This window comes from Astatotilapia calliptera, chromosome 9, assembly GCF_900246225.1.
Source record: "Astatotilapia calliptera chromosome 9, fAstCal1.2, whole genome shotgun sequence".
In the NCBI taxonomy this organism is placed as follows: domain Eukaryota; kingdom Metazoa; phylum Chordata; class Actinopteri; order Cichliformes; family Cichlidae; genus Astatotilapia; species Astatotilapia calliptera.
The window spans coordinates 19,437,481-19,461,535 of record NC_039310.1 but is presented as its reverse complement, the minus strand read 5'-3'; the positions used below and the strand labels follow the sequence as shown (position 1 = coordinate 19,461,535).

At 40.7% G+C, this 24,055-nt stretch overlaps 1 protein-coding gene across 2 annotated transcripts; it reads right to left on the bottom strand.

Annotated features, from left to right (window-relative positions):
* Nucleotides 1-3,939: 3,939 nt before the first annotated feature.
* On the bottom strand, nucleotides 3,940-22,425 carry htr5ab (5-hydroxytryptamine (serotonin) receptor 5A, genome duplicate b). Of its 2 annotated transcripts, none has more exons than XM_026179777.1 (3): nucleotides 17,288-19,316; nucleotides 14,979-15,095; nucleotides 3,940-9,475 (listed from the first exon to the last, which is right to left on the bottom strand). In XM_026179777.1, exons 1-3 carry the CDS (start codon nucleotides 17,993-17,995, stop codon nucleotides 9,326-9,328), a joined length of 975 nt encoding a protein of 324 aa, XP_026035562.1. In that variant the 5' UTR covers nucleotides 17,996-19,316; the 3' UTR covers nucleotides 3,940-9,325. The 2 variants fall into 2 exon arrangements, with proteins under 2 accessions (XP_026035562.1, XP_026035561.1); XM_026179776.1 differs by lacking the exon at nucleotides 3,940-9,475 and adding an exon at nucleotides 21,415-22,425 and having other exon boundaries at nucleotides 10,908-15,095; nucleotides 17,288-18,062.
* Between the last annotated feature and the right edge of the window lie 1,630 nt (nucleotides 22,426-24,055).

The window sequence follows — 24,055 nt, the reverse complement described above, 5'->3', positions numbered from 1 at the left end:
TTTTGTTAGCTTTATCATCAGTGCTATTTTCAAATCAGTAAATTATTTTAAATATTAAACACAATTATATTGTATTTATTTACATGCTGGCCTTTCCTTTATATGACTAACACTTGCAGCCTTGCACATGTGCGTATGCACACTGTTCATGTTCTCCGCAGACTTTAAAATTAATGTGCAGTTGCATTAAAATCACAGGATTAAAGAAAATACACAGAGATGAAGAGCAGAGGAATAACATTCCCATTGTCACCTCTGCTCTCTGTTTGACCATGAGTGTTTGTGGAAGAGATAAGTGAACTGAAGATAACCTTATTGGAGTTTATCACAACTTGAATCAGTTATTGGCAATCTATCAGCGTGACAATGGGACCAACGGACTATCGAGATTGCACATCCCCTAGAACTGGCAGATGTGCAAAGCCAAGAAATTTATGCTTTGGCAGTGACAGATTAACAGCAAACAGCGTTAATGAGATGGATTGGTTCCCAGTAGAAGGTTTCTGCACATGATAGCACAGGGGGGGAAGGAGCATTTCAAGATTCTTGCCTTTAAGTTGATGCTTTCAGGAGAAAAGCTGCATTATCACCAACATAATACAGACATCTCCAGGAATTCCCTTCAAATGTTCTGCACACCGATGGGCTTATTAGAGGGGAAAGAAGAGACACAGAGGACGCAGCTCCTTTGATTATTTTTTACCAAAACCTACTCTGTTAGTGTGAGCTGCTGTCAAACAGGCCTCAAAAGCAAACGTGCACAGCAGGAAATCTGAAACTGTGCAAACATTAGTGGATTTTACGGTTGTAATGTGAAAGCCAGAATACTAATATAGCTTTTAATATTTATATATCCCTTTTGAGATAATGAGCTTTTAAACACAAGTTTTAATATGAAATGTGTTAGATTTTAATCCATTTCTTTGGTATTTATATCATATTCACAAGCACCGTAGGCTGATACTGCGTTAAGCAATAAGGTAACACTTTAGAGGTTTGGCATATATTTCTTGGGAGTCCCTGCATGCGGCCTGAACTGGTTCAACACGTTATTAATGCACACGCAGCAAGTAGACTGATGATGCTCAGTCTGCTCTGAAGATTATTGTGTGCTTGTCTGTGCTTTATTGTGTTGTGCATACATTTCCTGTGAATCAGTGGGCTGTGATGAAGGTTTGATTGGCTTCTGTCTGCCAGCTCCTTCCTGTCTTGATGATGAGAAATGAGTCACATGCATGTACACATACAAACACACACACACACATCCATGCACACACACACCACACACACAATGGACAATTTATACCCTGTATCAGTGTGTTAGATAATTGTTAACTTTATTTATTACTTTTATGATGGGCTTAAGATTAGCAACTCCATATCTCTCAAATTTGGGACTGCATTCTTTTTAACTAAGTCTGCATGAAGGACAAAACAAACTTTGCCCTGTGCACTGAACATTAACACATTGTACACGTTCAAACTGGAAAAAGTCTTTTGCTACTACTCGGCTTCTCTCTTTAAGCGTTATCACAGCGGATCATCTGCCTCTGTTACACCAACCGTCTGCACAGCATCCATGAACCTTCTCTGTGGTCTACCTGCCTGGTACCTCCATCTTCCTTTGTCCAGTATATCTACTATATCTCTGGACATCTATTCAGTGATCTTCTTCTCATTCACTCACATGTATTTTGTCTCTCCTTCTACTGAATTTCATTCCTTTTCTATCCAGACCATACTTCCACCTCCTTCCTACTCTCACTACAGATCAGATGGCCAGCAGCATGATAGTCCATGCATCAGCATGGCAATATGATAAATGTAGCAGTGATTGATGGGCCTTTAGGTGACTAGATTATCAAACAGCTAATTGTGTGTTGCTGCTAATATTTCCAGTTCTAAATCAACAACATTTTTATTTTCGAACACAAAATTTGTGAAATCCATCACATGGGGAAAATGTTAACAATTTCCTATTTAAAAAGGTGTTTTGGAAGCAAATGCTTATTAATTCCTACCCTTATCTAACTCATATATATCTCTAATCTTATATATGTTTTGATTATCCAATCAAAATTATGTACATGTACTATAAATAAATATCCTTATCTTCTACAGTCCCATGTCATATTAATGTATACATTTATATGCATGGATCTATAATGATTTAAAAGCATTTCTTTTTAAAATACGTAATAATCCATTTTTAATGTATAGTACTGCCATATAAATATTACATTATATGGTATATTATATTACACCCCACTCCATCTATATAATGCATTTATTTGTAAATTTTTCCAAATTTTTCTCTAAATTCACCTCCTCCCCCCTTTGTCAACATTTAAACATCGAAATTAATATTAGAGAAACTTTGTTCGCAATTGGCTGCTTTGGCAAGCAAGTCCAATCTAGGAGCCCTCAGACTTGCAACAGACAACAGCCAATTCGTCGAAGTTTCCTCTGTAGCCAGAAGATATCTGGCCCATAATTCTAATTAAACCTGACAGTCACTGTTTACAGCTGAATGCAGCTGTACTGAAAAAGGGAATGTAAAACTGAATCAGCATGAGATTATAGGCAGCGGTTATCAGATCTATTTTGGCACACATCATCACTCTTTTGCTCTTCACATGGACTATTTACCAGCATGCAACCAAGGCCTGCTCAACTGTGATATTTCAGCAGCATTCAGACAACCAGCAGTTCATAAAAGAAGGCCAAAAAGATTCTCAGATTCTACATAGTCACATGCAGAATCTCTTTATAGAGATCATACCCGCTGACAGGCTTTGTACGTCTAATGATATGTTGTGTGGGATAAAAGGAAATGACACAAGATGTGGGAACAGTTGTAGTAGTTTAGAGTAGAGAGAGTACATTGACAGACAATGCAGTGTTTTTTTTCTGCAGGGAGTTTTGAAATATAACTGAGATTTCAATGACTAAAGTGTGCAACACTGGATTTGAGGGGTGAACAATAAGCAGCTTGACTGTCGAGTTAGCAGTGGCAAACTTTCAGCTGACAGAGTTGGAGGCTCTGCTGTACATCCACTGCTTTTATTTTGATACGATTTCCACTGATCGGTGCTACGTCCAACCCCACAGAGTCCACATAGTTTAGCTAATGGGACATCTCCCTCCTCTTGATTCTGCTCACTCAGCACATTGTGATCTTCCTAATTGAATAATCAATAATGTAATGAACACTGCAGGATACACTTAGAAACTGCTGAAACAATATAACCATGTAAAGAGTGGATACAGAGAGATCTATAGTTGGTGTCTGGCCGGCTCCCAGCAGCAATCTTACTATATAACATGAAAATTCCCCCTTTTTTTGTTCCTCAAGGACTCATTCACTACCTAATTTTCTCTTTTGTTATCTCACGTTTAGTCGAGCCTTTCAAAGCAGTGATTCAGATTCTAAGCTTTCCGGTTGTAAAATACTCAAACCATTTTTCATGGTCATATCTGAAGAGCGCAACAATTGGTGGTTTCCTGTGCAGAATATGCACTACATTTTAAGTTCACCTCTTTATTTGTTCTTCTGTAATTTAGGGGATATTCAGCTTTCCTGGGTTAGTAGAGTGAACATGTTGCTAAGTGCTGAAGCCCAAGAGTACATTTTAAGTGAGAAGTGGGCTGTGGAAAGTGGAGTTGGCGTGGACCAGCTGTGGCTATGAAAAGCACAAGACCATGGTAGACAACAGTCTAAACACAAATTTTCTTAAAGTTTGCCAGCAAATGTTAAGAAATAATTCACAGCAGGTTGCGATATATTATTATGACATCACAGTGAGGTGTTGATCAGCCCAAATCCCTTAGCTTTTATTAAGCAATTACCAGGTATGGTAATATGGAAGTTTTACACAGCCCAAGGAAATGTTAAATTAGCATATATATTGTAGACGTGTTCCAGTTTTTACTGCTTTTATTAACTTGTACACATAAGCATTCATAAAACAGGGCTCTTACAAAGTAATAGCCCCTTCTGGGTGACTGCACATAGTAGGCTTGGGAGACGTGGTTACAATAGTCAACCAGCCTGAGTCAGTCGAACAGCCAGTATATTTGTGGAGATGTGTGTGCTCAGCTGCCTGGAAAACTGCCTATATGGCTCATACTTTTTGTTAGGTTAAGTTGTATCGCCTGCTGTGGCAAAGATCTTTGCTCACTTTCTCCGGTCCTGCTGTTTTAGTTGCCAATATCTCTTAAGATATGTTTTTCACTTGTGGCCACTTATGGCCGTAATCTTTTTTGTGTCTGTGTAAAGATATGTATCAGATAGTTTCAAAATTGTGGTCCTTCAGAGGCAATAGAGAGTTTGTTTCTGTTGCAGTCTTGCGTATTTGACACTGTAGGGCAGTGACTGATGCCCTCTGGCTCTTCTGTGTACCTGTAACAAAAAGCAAATGAGAATTATTATTTTTTGAGCTGTAGTGTTGCCCATTAAAAGCCAAGATGGCCAACAAACGACCCTTTTTATATAGTTATATCTTTCGATAGAGAAAACAGGGCAGAGAGGGTTGTCAGGATTGTCATACATTTCTCTTCTTGTGCTCTGTTTATTGGTCTCATGTGGGTGTTTTAATTTCTTTGTATGCTCATGGAAAGCTAGTGTTGCATACTCTCTCAGTAACAAAAAATGAGTCATTTTGCCTGGTGTGTAGCTGAACATCAAACAGCACTTAGTATCCCCTTTGCTTACTATCCCCTCCAGACTGTTAAGATACAGCACTCTCTTTGTGCTTTGATGTTCAAGTCACTTTGAATCTATTCAGTTTCATTTACATTTATATATAAGTATAGACCCTGGAGAGAGAGTGACTCCTCTATGATGCACTTGGCGACAGTCGGGAGGAAGAACTCCCTTTTCATCAGAGCAGAGAGCTCTATAAGGGTGCCATCAGAGGTTGAAGGAAAGAAGAAGAAAAATAAAGAGACCACCAATGACAAGCACAAAAAACACAAACTATGGGAGACAGTGGAGCAAGAAGTCATCTGACACTGACACATAATGAACTGTTGCATTGTTCCTTGTGTTCCAGCAGTCTGTTTGAGGAGACACCAAGACTGAAATCAACACGTTTCTTGCCATTTCTGACAGTAGCACAAAAAAAAGCTTCTTTCCAGATAAACCTTTGTTGAGCTTTAGAGATTTTATTGAGCAATGAAAGATTATGTTCGAATCTGCCATTGCATTTGACACAATTTAGTTATAATGTGCTCCTTACTAAACAGCAGCAATATGCTAATTTAACATTTCCTTGGGCTGTGCGAACCTCTCAAAAACAGCCACAGCACAAATGGAAACTAAGAGGCAATCAGCTGTCCAGAAACACTTTCCACTGCAGGCCTTTCAGCAATGCACAATTTGTCGGACTAATGAAAATGCCACATAGATATTTCTGAATCTTGTGGATGTGGCTAAGGATAGACAAATGAATAAAATGGAGATGAAAATAGCGTTTGTGGAAAAGGAAATTATGCTGGATTCAGAAATGGGATTACCATTTATAAAACAAGGATGTACTGATGTTATTGCAGCTTGCATACTGGAAAAAAAAAATAAAGGAGGCAAATTTTACACATCGCTGTTTACATCAGTGGAGCTGAGGTAGAGCAGATAAACACTGTCAGAGAAAATTCAGGAACACTTCTTAAGTTAACTAAGGAAACTAAATTTACTCATTTAAGCTTATAACCTCATGCTGCACAGCGATAATTAAAATGAATCTTTAATCTTAGAAAAAAGGCTCCAGTTAAGCTTGTACAAATATATCTGTTCTGCAAAATACCATAGCAACAACCTGGGGAAAATGTTGCAGCTTCTAATGATGCTCATCTCTGTAAAAGACCATAAATATGTCTTCAGAGGGTTTCAAATGAAGGAATATGGTGTTTGGCGCCATGCAGTCAATTTCAATATGTGTCACTGTGCTATAAGCTCCCCTGAATATGAATGCATTGAAACAATGGAATGCAAAACAAAGGCTGTTTTCCCCTGGGGCTCGTGGTGCTAACATATGAGCTGTAATGCAGGCTCCGCTTGTTCCAGCAGAGGTTGGGTCAGCATGGCTCCTAATGCAGCACTGAATCCTTGTTAGAGTACACACCTGGGAGGATTTTCTCAGTAAAATCCTAAGCAAGTCACACACACATGCGCGCACACACACACAAAAGCCACTGGAGCTCCTGGTCACGCTGCTTCCACCCTTGTCCTGATCATCAGCCGTGGGTAATCAACCACAGTCTGTTCCTGTGCAATTGATCTCATTCATATTGTAATGCTTCTTCAAGGGAATTCAAAACCAGAAGCTCACACACTCAGTGCATATAATGTGAGTAATGATAAAAGCGCCAACATGCACATCATCAGACTTCAAAGAGGCGCCTGCAAACATCCTCTGAACTGATTGAGAGGGAGGGCAGAAGGAATGACAATACATTCTGTTCTTTACCAAAGTGCCACGCACTTGTGCCAAATGACGTCCCCCTCCTCCTTGATTCCAGTTTCAGAATGGCTCGCTTGCCAAGAGAAGTGCCTTCACTCAGGCTGTTTCTGGGATTGTTTTATAAAAAACTTTGCCAAGGATTTCAGCTCTGAATCAAACCCGAGTAGACTGCACAAAACACATGCTTGCAGAGGTGGAAATGTGCACAAATTCAGAAATGTAACCAGCAGATGGTTTCTGTTCTTCCTGTTTGTGTTTTATACAGGGAAATTGGAAGTGGCAAGTTAAAGGAGAGCAGACTTGTTGGGCATGTTTCAGGACTTTCTTGGTGAAGAAACAAACATTACCACATGCCTTTCTTTGACTTAGCACTATATAACCTACTGACTGGGAATCTTCACAGATATGTACTGAGCTTTCTTTGAGCCTTGGTGCCATAGCAACAGAGCATGAGGGCGTTTAGGTTTATCGTTTGTGAACTGATGAAGCGCTGAAGAATCAGGGAATCACCTGCTTCTGCCTTCGATCTCCTGCAGTGGAATGATTGAATATCAGCGACGCAACCACTCCTCATCTGTGTTTGTATGCATAAATATATATGTCTGTGTCTGCCTCCCTGATGAACACACACTGAGACTCCCCACATCTTGCCATTTACCCACTCTGAGCAATCACCCCCCTGAATTAGTCTGGTAGTGAGTTCAAGCAATCTCGAAATAACAACACCACCTGCCTAATCTCATCGGGAGCCAGCATTTAGACTCATCAGCCTGCAAAATGTCTCTTTTACATTCAAGTCCTCTCAAAGGTCTCTCTATCTCCATGTATGCATCGGTTGAACCAAGCCCAGTCGGGTGTTAAATTAAAATGCAGACAACCAAACAACACAAAATGTATACAGCTATATTTTTTTTTGTTCTTTTTATTCCACCTCAGCTCAATTAAAAAAAATCATCTTATTGCCGTGATGCTACATGAAAAGGAGGTTTTGAAAGAACTGAAGTTGGCTCATAATGGAGGACATTATGAGAAGAGGATGCAGTACCACTTAAAAAGACTTAGCAGAACAATGAAGAGAAGGAAGTAAAAATATTTAAATGTCACAGTCTTGTCAAAACTCATCAGTGGCACTGTAGCTCGGCAGTATCTGCTTTATAGTGTATTAACTATTCATGGCCTTGCAGAGATTGTTATTATTGTGTATGAGTGAAAGAGGTCAGAGACAAAAAGAAGCCCCAAAAATCCATCAGTTCTTAGTCGGAGATGACGTTGAGGACATTACTTGTGTTTAGACAAAAGACAGATGAGTCAGTGCACAAGATTTCTTGGCAGCGTTTTCTTTCAGGTTCCTAATCTTTTCCCTTTAAGTCTTTACCAAAGCATTTTACATTCACATCCCATATACTTGACAATAAAATACCAGCTTCATTATGAGCTGGCTGTTTAAAACTGAGGGCGCACTTTATTGTTAAAGTGATGCCAGCATGTTGGCTGGTTGGGCAGCCACGGCAGTACAGCCAGAAATGTTTAAATATTCATTAGACAGTTTATCCTGAAATTTTGTGCATAAATTATGTAACTTTGGTATCCTTGGTAACGTAGTTGCTTGAATGAATGAGTTGCATGTTTTGTTACCCGCATATAGTCTCATTCTACAGATTGCATGTAAATCATCGCAGTGATACCATCACATCCTAATGGTATCACAGCCATCTTATCTTTATGCATCACATGGCCAACAAGAGCAAGATGATGCTTGAGGATGATGCTTGAGATCTTCAGGCCATGACAGAGGTGCATGTAGGTGGTTTAGGGTGGCACGAAGCATGCGAGTGCAGGCTCTATCCAGTTTGTTGTTCTCAAATTTGGTCAGGGCCCATGATTCATACCTAAAGAGCACCACGAGACTTGAACACTAAGTTTGGCAAGGGCACGAAAAGCTCCCCAAACTTGACTAATTCAGCAGTTGAAGGCACAGGCAGTGTAGCCATCTACAGGTTTGACTGGAGTAGAACCGGGCAGTGAATACCAGGCAAAAATTGTATTAGCAGTCCTGTTTTCACTTTTGTACATTTCTGTGTTTGTATTATTTATTTTTGCCTCCCCAGTGGTGGCAGACATGCCGAGATACTTTATTTTTCCTGTCTGTCCCACATCCCACGTCCCACCATTTCTCCATCCCTGGTGAGCACAATACCTTCTGCAAAAAAGACTTTTTCTATTATTCACTGGCACAACTCAAGGACAGAAGGGAAGATTGTGACAATATTTCATATTTACTGACTTGGGTGCTCATCTGGAAACTGTACACAGATTTGTGTTCTATCATAATCATTTTTACTGGTCAGACATAAACACACTTAATTTGTTTGATTTAATGTCTTTTGAGTATTTGCAACATACTCAGCTTACTGTGTAAGCCTGGCAGATATTGATATAAAGTGCAACTTGACTGCTTGGCAATGTAATATAACCACGAGATGATGCTTTTTTCCTGCCTTTGGGGTCAAATTTTCATAGAAATTTGTGCTGTCAAATAAACAAAATCTACAAACCCATAATTATTAATTTATACCGCTGAGTTTTTCATATTGCATCAAAAGCTGATTAAAAATTCCTTAACATTTTTTTTTCTTTTTGGTCCAACACCGTGCATCACCAGAGTTCATGTAATGGAATATAAAAAAAGAAAGCAAAGAAAGCTTAAAAAAAAAAATGTAAAAAATGCAGTAAGCAGTGTCCATCCCTTTTGTGGCTTGAGGCGAAAAAAGATTTATCAGCTTGTACCTCCTCTGGAGTATTTCAGAATTTCCAATTTCTTCATTCTCCCACAGTCACTTCTGTTTTTGCCCCCAGAACCTGAATTAAAAGCAAGCAAAAGGGTGAAGCGGAGGGCGAGAAAGCGAATGTGATGTCATCCCGGTCACACATACGTACATGTGCTCTCTCCCTCCCTCACCAGGATTTTCTTCTCCGCAGTCCTGCTGTGCAGTTTCCATTTGGATGAAACTGACCTGCCACGAGATAACAAGTGGAACAAAAACACAGTCACAGAGTCAACTTTGCCTCAGAAAAGAAGAGACTGAGTCCAATTTGTTGTTGAGATAAGAGAGTCATGGCAGTATAGGACATCTCGTCCTATCTGGTCACTCTACGCTGCGAGCCACACCACATGCAGTTCACCCATTACCTCAGGTCTGGTCTATTGTTACCTTAGGCTGTGGTGGCAAACTAGGGACAAGCTTCTTTACTGGTAGACACATATATTACAGTGGAAATAGCAAATTTGAAAAAAAAAAAAAGCTCTAAAAGCTTGCACATATACATAAAATAGCTGTAATATAATAAATAGGTGTTGGTTGCAAGCTCCAACCATTTTTCCATATAATTTTATATATATATATATTGCTTTGCTGTGGTTGGAGAGTACATTTAATCACTGTCCACGTGTCACGAAGGGGCTTGCTGCAACTATTACTGCAAAATTCAGTAGCTAAAGCACAGGTTTGCCTTGCCAGAGGTTCTAATCCTAAGTCAGTTTAGGCAGGCCACATTTTCATGTATGCTGTCTTCCTTGGACACGGATGAATATGCTCCTTTGAACAGCAGCAGGCTCTCTGCTGGCGCTCAAATATGCATGCTGGCAGTGGCTCCATAGAGAGTTAAAGACATGCCAGTGCCTGTTTTATAAAATGACCCCAATGGCTTGGCAATGATTGAATTCTTACCAAAACTAAAATGCTGCAAAATTCTTTCTTAATGATATTTTCTTTTCCCCAGCTCGCTTTATGCATTATTCCAGGCAAGTGCATGCCAACAGTTAACAAATACCTAGCAGTGTGCCTCGTGGCTCAGCCTCTACAGCTGTTACTTTCATAAATTAAACAGAAGTTGTGAACTTGACTTGCTTTATCTCAAACGGAGTGTTTGTTTGTTTATTGTTAATTTTATCATCCAAGACTTGTGTGCAGCAGAGCATGCGCATATGAAAAAAAGGCTGACACGGTTGAACATGAAGGTTTGTTTTTTTTTAATTCTTTTTCTGAATAGGACACACGGAACAGATGGTAAACAGGGCCACTTTGCATTTCCTGAGCTGGGTCATAACACACACAAAGAAAAGAAAAAGGAGGGGTGAAGAATCTAGAGAGCACTTTTATTGATTAGCATGAAGTTAATCGATGAAAGAATCCCAAAGGATGATATTTACCAAAGAATATCACAACGAATGTAATAACAATCAGCATTTTTCTTCATGCATTTTCTTTATTCATCACAAAATATTGTCAGCTGTTTTTTTTTGTTTGGTTTTTTTTGCACTTTATCATCTTACCACATCAGATTAAACAGGGTAAAAAAGTGAACATTTTATGGCAATGGTGCAAGAAACCTTAAAGATGTTCTCCAGTACTGTGCAAAAGTCTTCAGCCACCCTTATTTCTTTATATTTTGCTTCCAAGGAGATAGACGTTGCTGCAGTTTTTTAAAGTGGTCTTGCGAATAACTGAGATAGTTCTTCAGGCTATCTGAAGATCTTTCAAAGTTTTTTCTTTGGCCATTGGCTGTTTTTTCACTCATGTTCAGTTCAGTCCAGTGCAAGTTTCAGAAGAATGTGTTTTGTTTGTTTGCTTTTCATCAAGCCACTGAACACTGACCTATGAATAATTCAAGCATAAAAAAGGCACCTAGCTCAAGGGAAGAACCAGTGTTGTATCTACAGATAGCAGACGAATTAGCAAAGAACCAAATTTAAAAGGTGTCTTTAGGCACTTTGTTACTAGCAGCCTGTTGCAAAAACTGTCAATCATGTTTCCTTTTCTTTTGCTGAATCCATGAATTATGCCCAAAATAACAGTCTGACAGGTAGAAAATAGTATTTTTGCACAAATGATGTGATTCTTAGCTGAAACCTTGGCAGATATTGGTGTATATACAGTGTGCTTTGTGTCCTTAAACAATTTGAGGAAACTGACAAAGTGGAGGACTAAATAAGTGTCAGGCCTAAAAAAAATATTGAAAGCAGATGAACAGTATGTTAAAGTCATGCTGTTAAGAAATAAGGAACAAATCCAGCAAAGACCTGACCCGAGAGATGCATCTGGCCGTTCAGTGAATCCATCTACTCTTCACTGAAATGATCTTAGCGGAAGTGTGGCTAACAAGAAGCCATTCTTAAGGAAGGGAAACAGGGGGAAAAGGTTCAGGTCTGCCATAGTGCACCAGAACTGGACTGAAAATCAGTGGCAGCAGGTTTTAGTAATGATTCAGATTTGAAATTTTTGGTTCAAGTTATCTTCAGAGGTCAGGAGAAATGTACAATGATGAGCATCTACAGCCATCTGTAAAACTGTGGAGGAGCTGTCATGGCTTAGTGCTTGATTTCAGTCAGTGTTGTTGTCGATCCAGACCAAACTGGTGGAATTATGAAAACGGAAAATATTTTGAGCCACGATGCATAATTATCTGGACAATGTCTGGCTTCTTTCAGCACGACAATGATCTCAAACATTAAAGCTCTTTGGAGCAACTGTTGTGGTGATTTGATACAGAAATACAATTGAATTGAACTGAAACACACTGACAGTGCAGTATAACTCAGACAGAAAAACACAAAGAGGAACACGGATCATTGATCCGTGTTCCTCTGGTCATTGATCGATCTCCACAGACCTCAGCATTACTGAAGCAGCGTGGGATCATCTTGAGGAAATATAGAAGACAAGGCAGCCAACATCTAAAAAAGAGCTTTCAGGAAACCTGGAAAACTATTCCTGAAGAAATGAAAAGTTTCCCAAGAGAGTTCAGGTTGTGCATTCAAGCCAAATATTGACTTTCAAGATCATTAGAATTAACTCAGATTTCGCATTAAATACTGTATTTTCATTTATGTTTGCACATCTCAATAATTCACTGCACCCATTTCTGACATTTCCTAACAAATTCTTTTAAAAAACTGTGGGGCAGCTGAAGAATTTGCATAATACTGTAGGGCATTTTGTTTTGTTTTTTTGTATTGAAAATCCATTTCTCATATTTGATTCCTCACAACACAGTCTATTTCACAAAAAGTAAAGGTTCATTAACCGATTCCACAGTGGGGAATGATTATGTAGAAAGTAATTTATGCAGGAAAACAGGGGAGTGATACAAAAAGATCTAAAAATGGAAAACACTAAAATCAGCTCTATCATCTCTGTGTTTTGTGTCTGTTTTTTTTGAGCTGTTCATGGACGTTGGTCACTTGACAGGTTTTCTTACTCCTGTAACCCTCATACTACAGTATAATCAAGTTTAACGCCCCTATTTTTATAGCTCAATTCAATTCCGACTGACGTGTTGGAATCTATTATTGTGATAATGCTTTGAGCGGCTTTGCAACAGTCAAAAGATCTTTTGTATCCATCTGTTATTGGAATAGGAGTAAGATGTGATCATTTGTGGCTGCAGCTTCTCAACAAAGGATTTATTCAAACAAATGAAAATAATGTCTTGTGTGGCTATTTTTCTCCGCTTTCATTAAACCCTCACTAGTGTGTAGACAAAGTGCAAGAAATATTAGTGTGTAGCTCGTCAGCACTAGAGGACAGAATGCACATTTATCAGCAAGCATGTCTGAATGAATTTTATGTGATACCACAGCGTGTATCTAGCTAAAAGGTAGACGGTTTTTCAACAGTTTTCCTAGAGGGTTGTGTACTACAACCCATCTTTTCTATAATTAGATAAAATCCTTTGCTTGAGATGTTACTGACGATGAGTATTTTGATGTGTTACAGCACAAATTCCCCAGCTGGTTCTCAATTTATCATTTATGAAGTTCAGCTCGCTCAGCTCTACCCGACTTTTCTGAAATTTTATTCCAGCTCTACTTTTTAATCTCAGCAGGCTCACACATGATGAAATTGTTGACAAGCACGTTAACACGCATTTCTCGTTAACAAGCTTGAAATGAGCGAGGCGGGAGAAAGCTAACATGTAGACAGCGCCGTACCTGCTGCTGCCGCCGCAGCACAACCAATTTATTTTCCTTCTTGCGGACATATTAGCTCAGTCCAGCTGTGAGGTTACTTTCTCTAATAGACAGACCAAAAAAAACTGAAAGACTTTTCTTTCTTTTTTCTTACAAACACAGTTTCTGGTTATCATTATAGACTACATAAAAATAGATGGGACCTCTGGGTTTTTATGGCTAATTTATGCTCGCCAGATTGGTCTCTTTGCACAAAAAGAGTGATGCCGCTACAGCTCCTTACCATCTATGGACCCAGTATGCTCGCCGTAACCTTTAGTGTTTTTCCATTGCCGCAAAATCGTCATATGGCAAGCGTAAACGGATGCGGGTGTGCGATTTCTGTCAGTACACAAAGCGACCAATTTGGCAGGTATAATTGGGCCCTTATATAAGTGCTGAGGGCACAAGTACTCGCCACAGTGTCCTCCTGAACAACAGGTGTCGGCCTTCAGAGAGAACCTCCACTGCAGTGCTGGTATAAGAGGAGATGTCAAAACCAGAAGCAAAGAAGCCTCCCTCTGTAAAATCTGTGAATCGCCAAGCTTCTGTACTTATATATCATTAAAATGCTGCTAAAAGATTGATTTGTGTCTTGACCCTGGCTGCGGCACCTGGTTAGAAAAACCCAGAGGTACTCGAACAGCTGAAACAACACCAAAGGGTGAGCCAGCACTGATGATGACACTTTTGGCCCATGGTGCCATTCGTGGCTGTGAGAACTGTGTCTAAATGCGCTCTCATAGTGTTTGAATTCCTTAAACCTGCATCTTTCCTACTGGCCAGCAGCGAACAACTTCTCTGGTTGTGGCAAGTAGTCAGACTGTACAGCACTCCATGAGAACCCACCCACCCCCACCCAATGTACACTTGAGATACAGGCTCAGTAAACATTTGGCTACTGAGTTCTTGGTCTCTAATGCTATTTTTAAATCCTCTCCAAAGCAGCATGGTGTTCATTTTGAAAATTGTGGTCCCATTTATAGCAAAAATAGACAATAATGCTGGGTACGGTTTTGGGCACTGCTTGCATAGCGTCCTGGGGTTCAGGAGTCCCATCCAACACTTCTGCCACTTCTGGTTTCCAAAAACCATACTTGCAGTCACCAAAACACTGAACTCCCGGCTTCAAAACATTAGTCTACAGCCCATTATGGTGACTGTTATATACAGTGTTAGGCTACCATCCACCTGATAGTGATGGAGTAGCCGACACAGATTCGTCATGAGAAGTAGGCTAACACTGTGGAGCAGATGCTGGTGTAGCGTGTCGGCCAAGCTTGCAGAACGGCTTATCGCTGCCTGGAAAAGAGGTTCCTCAGGGCATTGTTGTAGTTCTTATTAAATGCGGTGTATATAAGTGGGTTAAAGAAGGAGTTGGAGTAGCCCAGCCACAAGAAGATGCTCTTCCAGATAGGTGGGATGTCGCAGGAACACAGCGGGACGATGAGCTCGGTGATGAAGAAGGGGATCCAGCAGAGCACAAACACGCCAATCAGAATGCCTACCATCAGCGCAGCCTTCTTCTCCTTCTGCTCGCGCCACGTGTCCCCGTCTGTCTGGAAGGTCACGGTGGCGTGGCGCACAGTAAACACCATCTGGGGCTGCTGTGTCTCCTCCTTTACCTAGGAGACAGCCAATCAGGAAATAAATCACTTAACCCATCGAATTATTAATCAATCTGGGAAATCTGATTAGCTCTTAAATAAGCAAAGCAATGTCTTCTACAATGCAGGTCAGAGATAAGCAAATGTGGAAGTGAAAATGTTGAGGCTGCTCAGCAGAAGATGGATATTAGGCTGGTGGGGAAATGATGTGTGGATCAGCTGGTTGATCAACAAGCCAAAGCTTATTCTTTCATTCCACGCGCGCACACACACACACACACACACACACACTGAGAATCTAAAGCCAGAGCTGTGTTTTAATCTGCAGTTTCCAGAAGCCCATTTTCTCCATTTTGCAAACACAAGCACAGCCAGGAAGAGAAATGTCAACATTTATCCTCTGACTTTCTCCTCTCTTACTGTCGCCTGGTGGATCTCAAGGCCGACGTTATTTCTTGTTCATCCGGTTAAGTTCAGGTCGCAGCATTTATAAAGACAAACTATCTGTCGAAATGTGTTGGAAGAAAAGCAGAAAGGACAACAGTCTACACTGTTGTGTCCTGTACAACATTTAAGCAAGAACCTGCACTCCGGTACAGGAACTTTTACTCTCTGGAGTAAATTTAGTTGAATCAATACAGGTCACTGTACAATATAACGGATGAGATAGACGAAGCAAATCCTTTTACAGCAGAGGCCAGGAGTTAAAAGCATATTGCCGCTGGCATGGGGGCTTATAATTTAAGAAATGGTTCAATATAATAGTAAAAGATGCAGCTGCTAAAATGGGCACTTATATAACTGCAAGTATGCCTTTATATACAGCAGGTGAATGAGTCTAAGATGTGTAAAAAGTTCACGTTTTTAAGCGTTTAATCCAATGATTAATCCTTAGGTAAGTTTAAGCGATTGCATGAGGTAAATATCAGCGTATTAGTTTAGAATCTGTTTCGTGAGTGCACAGGGACAAGAAGCTGGCTTACAGCTAATGTTTGTGCAGTTATTTTATGTTTGGGCTAAAATATAAAATGCTGTCAACACAGTTTGACAGTAAATTTTTACTGAAAGCTTGAACACAGTCCAAAAGACTGATGCATTAGGATTTGTGGAGTCATTCAAGCCATTTTCTTGAGGCTTTTGGCATTCTCAAGTTATCTGTGCAACTAGGTCAGGAATCTTACCTCAGTGAACTCTATTTCTGGTGCATTGTGTGTTTATGTATGTGTGTGAGTGGGTGTTTTTAATGGATCAGTGTAGGAAGTTTATTATCTTGGATGCTGATGCCACTTGCTCACATCATACATCGGTGCAGGCACACTGGAGGGCTCGGTGTATGCTTGGAAATGATTAGAGCAAACTTTGACGAAATACTGAGCGACATAAAACGTAACCAGTGGTGGATATGTCTGTGGAAAACAAAAATCACAAATTAAACATATTCCGCGTTGTATAATTGCTATAGCTGGATGAATGATTGTCTGTGTAATGAAACTTGACACGAATGTTCATCAAAGCAATAACAGATGTGGATAATTTACTGGGTGATCGGCCCACCTTGACCAAGAGTTAATAATTTTGTCACGCTTGCATAACAAATGTGTATCTTGAGGAATTGGGAAAATTATGGACATTAAATAAATGAAATTAATAAATGAGATAAATAAAATCCCAACACTTTGCATTTTTTTGTTTTTGTTTTTACTTCTGTGGCTGCTTGCTAAAGCCTGAGAATCCCTGGATGCTAAATGACTTTATAAGTAGCCTTTCATAGTTTAAGGAAAAGGATTGTTTTTGTAAGACTGTAAAAGTAGCGTAATCTATCACTGATGTGTTGTAAACCCAAGTGAAAAGAAAACTTCCCTGATTAAATGTTTGCTTAATGGAGAGACCTTTTGTATCTGCTGATTATAATAACACCAAAGCCAGATGCATGTTTCATGAAAGATGCCGGAGGTAGTATTTATAGTTTTCTACCTTCTTCCTACGCACATTAACAGTCTGATGGTGATGAGCAGGATGGCTTTATGCTCACACACCGGATACTTATGTTTCCCTGATCACATCAGAGTAATTTATCAGCCAATATAAAAAATAACCGCACAGCAATCCATATTTGCAGGTCAGAGGCAATAGCTGGTTGATGAAGGAAAGGGAGAGCGGTGATACTGTAACCTACGTGAGGAGTTATTATATAAAATTAAAGTAATTACCTCAGCCATGGGTGTGATTGTGTTGGACTTGCGGGAGCCAATCCGAAATTTGGCAGCCTTGTAGATCTTCCAATAAACAAAGAGAACCACACAAAGAGGGAGGTAAAACGCCCCAAAGGTGGAGAAAATGGTGTAGGAAGGCTCCTGGCTCACCTGGCACTTCATTCCCTCTGAGTAAGTCTCTCCCCAGCCGAAGAGCGGTGACAAGGAGATGATAGAGGACAGTAGCCAAGTGAGCGCTATCATCACATTGGAGATCTTTTTGCGTGTCTTGAGTGTGTACTGCAGGTGCCTGGTGATGGACCAGTAGCGGTCCAGCGCAATGGCCGTCACGTTCCAGATGCTGGCTGTACAGCAGAGCACGTCGAATGAGATCCACACCTGGCACAGGACCCGCCCCAGTTTCCACAGTCTGCCGTTCAGCTCGTGGACAAGGCTTAGGGGCATGACCAGAGCAGCCACCATCACATCTGAGATGGCCATCGAAGCCACCAGGTTGTGGGGCACTCGGTGAAACGTTCTCACCCTCAGGATGGTGACCAGCACCAGCAAGTTCCACACGAAGGTGGCCACCACCAGCATCGCCAGTAAAGTGAGAGTGAGAACGCTGAAGACAGAAAAGGGGCGGTAGATGTTTCCTCCGGAGTCATGGCCGTCCAAAGCTCCAGTGAAGTTGACTGTGAGCGTGCTGGTGTTAGGGTACGTCATGGTAGCTGCTCACAGCCCTGCAGCCAAAGACGATTCAGCGACAGCATCTGCAGACAGCTCATGCATTCTGCAGCAGGGTGAGAGCAAAAGACACAGATTTAAACCTTAACGGTGCCCTACACACTAAAGGTTAAAGATGCAGTGCTCAAATAATTAGTAGCTTTTACTTCTGGGTTTGCACGAGTGTGCAAATGCACCAGTCTGCACCTATGTGTCATTGACCAAAGAGGTAGTTCAGTGATTTGTTCACAATAGTAAAAGGCACTTGAGCTCCTCATTTCAGTTGTCGAGCAACCTGCCTACAACTTTCAAGTGCAATTTCATCTGCTGTTAAAAAGGCTCAAAAGTACTCGGGGACATCTCTGGTTCAGGAAAAGGCCATAAATATTCAGTTTTATCATCCCACTGCTGTCCTTTGATTTCCATCAGAGTGAGGCCTGTTGCACAATGGACAGTTTTAAGTGAAGTCTTTGTTGCAGACTCATTTGGGAAGATCTCATTTTTAATTGAGAGATCCCACCGTTAAGCATTGCGGAGCTGTGTGCTTTCTGTTGTCGCAGGAAGGGGAATCTGTTTCACTTTGAACGAGACTGTGTGGTTGAGAGACCCTCCGCATTACCATACAACTGTCTCAGTTTCAAGCTCGGAATGAAAAGATTTGACATGCCAGCTCTATCAATAGATTCACAGGAGAGGCTCGGCGAGCTGCTCTACACAATTTTCAACAGTGCAGAAACAATGAATCCTAAAACACCAGCCACTTCAACTCTGACAGCTGGCTGTTTGTAAAGTATTGATCTGTACAGCTGGCAACTACTGTAAACACTCTGAAGAGACCAACACCCTCACCAGAGAAAAAGTTCGATAAATGGCCACATTACCAACAAACTTGAAAAATATACAAACACATTTGCCTAACATTAAAAATCTTTACTGGTTTGTTTATCCACAGGACTCTGGTATGATAGCCAATACACATCTGACTCACAGGAGCCTCATTTTTAGCAGCATCTCTCGGGGCAATAATGATTTCATGCATCGTGTTTTGGGACACATATTCAGACAAACCTAATTTAGCAATGTTAATTTTAGTCATTAATCGTGAGTCCTTATTTATACATTCACAGTTTAAATTACTCTTCCTGCTTTAGCATATTCCTATGACTTATTCTGTCTTTCGGGAATCCTCCCAAGCTTTTTAAAAGCACAGATCACAGTTTCTGAGCTTGACCCAGTGTACCGGAGCCATTTAAAGCAGATTTGTACCTGTGATGTGGAATATTGAATAAAAGCATTCATTTTGCATGGCTCTCCTTCTAGCTCGGGTTTTTTTTTTTTTTTTTTTTTACAAGGTCTTGAAGCAAAGTGTCGATAATGACCACAACTAATGCACATCATACTGCTGAAATAATTGGCTGTAACTGAGGTTTTTTTTTTATTAATTTCTTTTTAATTACAGAATTTAATGAGTAGGATGAAAGTTTTCTGGCTGTTTGGCTGCATTACTTTTGGCTATATTATGAAACAATCAATATGATAAATAAGCTAAAGTTTGCCCAAATTCTACCTTTTTTTCCCTGTAGTACAACCAACCAAGAAGGGCAACTAAAATAAACTCTGTGAAATGCTTCATTCATGCTTCTACACCCAAGGGACCGTGTCAGATTGAGTTACCTTTTATCAATCACTGGGCTTTATGAGTAAGGCCCGATGGGTAATAACAACACCGGCCACGTCTCTATCAGTTTCTATACATAAGTGACATGTGACACCGTCTCTTAGCATCACAATCCATCCCCTCTAATCAAAGGTTCCACCTCAAGCACACCAATGGGCTCTGTGCTCTCTCTTCTCCCCGCTCCTATTAACAAGCCTAATAGCCATGAAATTGGACAACTGTTATGAAAGGAAGAGGCAATCAAAACATGCGGCATTTGGCAAAGCAATGCTGCAGTTTCTCCAGGGACATCACAGGCCAGGTGTCTCAAAAGACGGCTGTCACTCACTCAAAGTCTGAGGCACATGGCAGAAAGAATAAAAAAGACAACAAATTGTATGTGTAAGCATATGGGAGAAGAGCGAAGAGTGAGACACTGGCAGAAAAGTCTAAGATGGCAAAATCAAAGCATGAGAGCTGAATAGATCTCGTTTTTAATGTTATTCCACACAGCTGTGTTGGGAAAATGTCAGTTCAGGTCAGATGTTGTCTTAATACTTGTGCCAGCTGGTTCACTGAGCATATTTGCTTGCCATCCTTTTGGGGATTTTACTTGAGAAAAGATCTGTCTGAGAAGATCTGTACACAGCGTACTTTGTGGTAGGAGGACCAAAGAGAAATGATATTTATAACCGTGACGAATTTTCATGATTCTGACAGACCTGCGAAAGATAATGCAGTTCAAATGAACAAATCTATCTGCATTTGAAATCTGTTTCTGAACTTCAGACTCTTTTGAAGGATAACCACACTGCAGCCAATACTGCAGCAATCAAGAAGCCATTCCTTTATTTGATTGGGGGCAGCAAAAATAGGAGAATGCCTTTTATACGTTTGCTATGATTGCTTTTTACTGTTGCACTTATTTCTGACCTCCTGCTGTAAAAGGGAAAGAGTTTTGCTTTCCCTTTATTTATGCTGCTTCTGATTATATGTGTTTTTTTTAATACTACTGCAATCAGCTTGCAATTTTAAACAATATATTCCCTGGATTACTCCAGAAACAGAGTTGGGTAAGAAAGGAATTTGTTTTGTTATTTTCATTTTCATCTTTGTGTCCAAAAGCACTTCCACAGCCTTTTGATTAAATCTGCAAGAGTGTGGATGACATACTCGTTGTGTTAAGCTCGCCACTCTGAAACTGTTGTATATTCATTTGTTATACAATTTTCCCCATGGGGAATCTCGGAGCTGACATTTGGAGGTGTATGGAGGGGAGCTATGTAGATGTGTCCTCTGACTTGAGTGATAATAAAAGCGCAAGGCAGCATAAAGCAAACCTCTAAATCTCTTGTGCGTTCAGCACCTCTACCATGATTTCATACCAGTCTAATCTCTCTTTCTCTGTGGGTCTCCTGTTTTCCAAATCCTCGGATCACATGATCTTTACAACTCTTTATGTGGTTCTGTGAAATTTACGGCAATTTGACAAAAACAATCAAACTTTACCATTTTAATAGTCAGAAATCTCATCTCAGTGGAGATCACTTGTCCCGTGAGGTTTCCTATCTGCGCTCGTCTCTGCTTGCAGACGGTAATCAAGCCAAAGACACTTGTTACACACCACCTCACAAAACGCGTCCCCACTTTTGAACTCCAGTGTAAAAAGAAATTATAGCCCCGTTGCTTGTTAGAAAATAAGAAAGGGGAAAAAAAAAACACTGGGCGGCCAATGATTCGTATCAATTCATTGTTAACTCACCCCGTTGCCAGATACGCGTCCAGCACAAGACCAGCTCTGCTCGCTCTCCATCGTATTTCACTTTGCTGCTCTGTCAGAGGAGTGATTGAACCGCCTCGCTCAGTGCGGATGACAGCAGAAGCACACCTCGCACTGAGGATACAGAGGCGCTGGAATGAACCACACTGGTGGTCTGGAGGGGGAACTGAGTGCACTCAAATGATAAGCACTGGCTTTCCGGGCGTGCGAGAGACGTGCGCGCGCGCGTGTTTTTACGAGGGAAGCGCTTTATTTTGAGATGCGCGTGGTGCGCGAGGAGACGACGTCTCGGGCCCGTCAGAGTTTTCATCCTGCTCAGAAAACATTCCCTCTCGCTAATTAGTCTTACTCTGCAGGGATCAGATGTGGCTTGAGGAGACACGGCTCATGCTGCTTTATGATGGATGATATTCGTGCCACCACCACTCCCGTGGCATTTCCTCTAACCCACACCATCTTGATTAATCCATATTTCGCGGAATGTAATTCAGATCCAATTTGTGCGCAGGATCGCGGCTGTGTACAACTTGTAATCGAGTTTCTCTCGACTGGGCTTTGTGGAATACCCACTGGGAAACTTCATTTGTCCCGCGAAAATGGCCTGAGAAAATGATTAATTTAATTAAATCATCACAGTCAGCACCAGAACACTGCGAGGCTGTTTAGCCGGCCATCTGTCACTTAAGAGTCTATTGGTGATGCTTCCATTCGGATACAAAACAGCTTTTCTTCTTAATGGTGATTGCCTGCGAAAAAATAATAGAGCTGTAGGTGAACAGAGAAAGGTGCTCCCGTCAGATTTTATAATGTCAGGCTGTGAATGAGACTGACATCAAGCTATCGAGAAATACATTAGAAGTCGTCTGAGCAATGCCTTAGCTATAAAAAGACCAGCAGTCCCTACAGTGACTGATAATAGGTGTACCCATATAAAAATTGTGGTTTCAGCACCATGGTCAGCAACATCACCCCCACATTTATTTATTTATTTATTTATTTATTTATTTATTTATAGAAAACAATATAGCATCATAAATAAATCCAGTTTGTTTCAGCACAAGATTCAGCATCTTACAGGTAACACTTACCTCCTCCTAATCCTTGGGATTAGCTTGAAAATGCTCGAGCAGAGTAAGTGTGGTCTATCACTAACCCTGAAATATGCAGCTGTTTACAGCCAGAGGGACTCTTGGAGTTTTTTTTTAAATTTATTTATTTGAAATCACACCATCTTCTGCTCAAGGAAAACATTTATGTGACTCTACTACGTCCCTGCCTCCTATCCAATCACCCCATCCTCCCCTCCCTCTCCTTCCTCCTTAACAGCCCCTTACAGGTGAGGCAGAAAATCAAATCAGCTTAGCGGTGGCTTCCGCAGTCACTGCTGAATAACCTGTTTTGCAAAATTGTATCTTGCTAATTATAGAGCTACGAATGCATTAATGCAGCCCACTTAAAGTGACACTGCAATGTGCTCCTCATTAGAACAGATGATATACTTGCACTTCCAGCTGTTTAGTTTCAAGCTGATGAAAATACACTGCAGTTAATAAAAACAGAGCGCCGGATGGGTCTCACATCATGCAGTGTAATCTGTTCTTCAGTTATTTTCATAACTGAACTGTGCTTTTGAGCGTGTCACTGGATGAACTACTGCATCCTGTTCTGAGCTGCTGTGATTCACCTTAAATGTAAACATCAAACTTCCTCCGCTCTCTGTTCCCTCTTATCTGAGGCAAAGGGTCCCCTTTTTTTTCTCTTTATTCTCCAGGCACTGTCCTGCAAATCACATCTCTGACCTTGTTACGCCAGACTGCACCCATCCCCATAAATAGCCAGTCATCAATTATTCCCATTACTACAAGAATTTTATGCTCCCAGTAACTATAACTTTAGGTTGTGGAAAACGGCCAGGGAGAAATTACGATATGGCCTTGGGACAGAGGCTTTGCTGTTAAATCACAGGCTGTGCCTGCGTGTCTGGTTTGCAGTTATTGTGCAGTGAATGATGGAATGGTATATACAGAATAGACATACAGATAGACATAGAATTTCATTTTAGAGCAACTTCCCTTTGCTATATGATCCTACAGAGTCACATGTGGGTCATTTATGTCAATGAATTATATATAATAAAAGTGGAACTGCTCAACTGAAGCAGTGAAATGATTTATTGAGCCTTTCAGAGGGTCATAAATGTAATATAGGAGTCCACGTCCCCAACCATCATATTAATAGCTATTCATTGGCTACTCAGTACTTTCGCATAATTTAACATGCTATAGAAAGGCGAATGTGCAGAATGTCCTTGCCTTTTGCACTGGGGGGGTTCAGCACACTTCCATAGGTGACACTAAATGATGTGACGGGCTAAATATACTGGTGAATGTAAAATACTAAACTTACACACCTGTACACTGTCAAGATTCAGTGCCAGCTCTCCTTGAAAGTTAAAGCTAAAGGTCTGCACTGTAACACCCACACCTAATTAAAGCATCTGTATGTCAGTAGCTGGCGAAGCAGGACTGGGTTCAGACAGGCAAGGTGTTCAGCTACGATGTGCTGAGGCGAGCAGCAAGGACCACTAGATGAAGGAAAGGAAGAAGTGATTCAATACATCAAG

Coding starts and splice junctions, on each gene's coding strand:
- htr5ab (XM_026179776.1), bottom strand. CDS start 17,995: ATGACGTACCCTAACACCAGCACGCTCACAGTCAACTTCACTGGAGCT. Junction 15,096..17,287: donor CAATCACACCCATGGCTGAG/GTAATTACTTTA, acceptor GCTGTCTCCTAG/GTAAAGGAGGAGACACAGCA.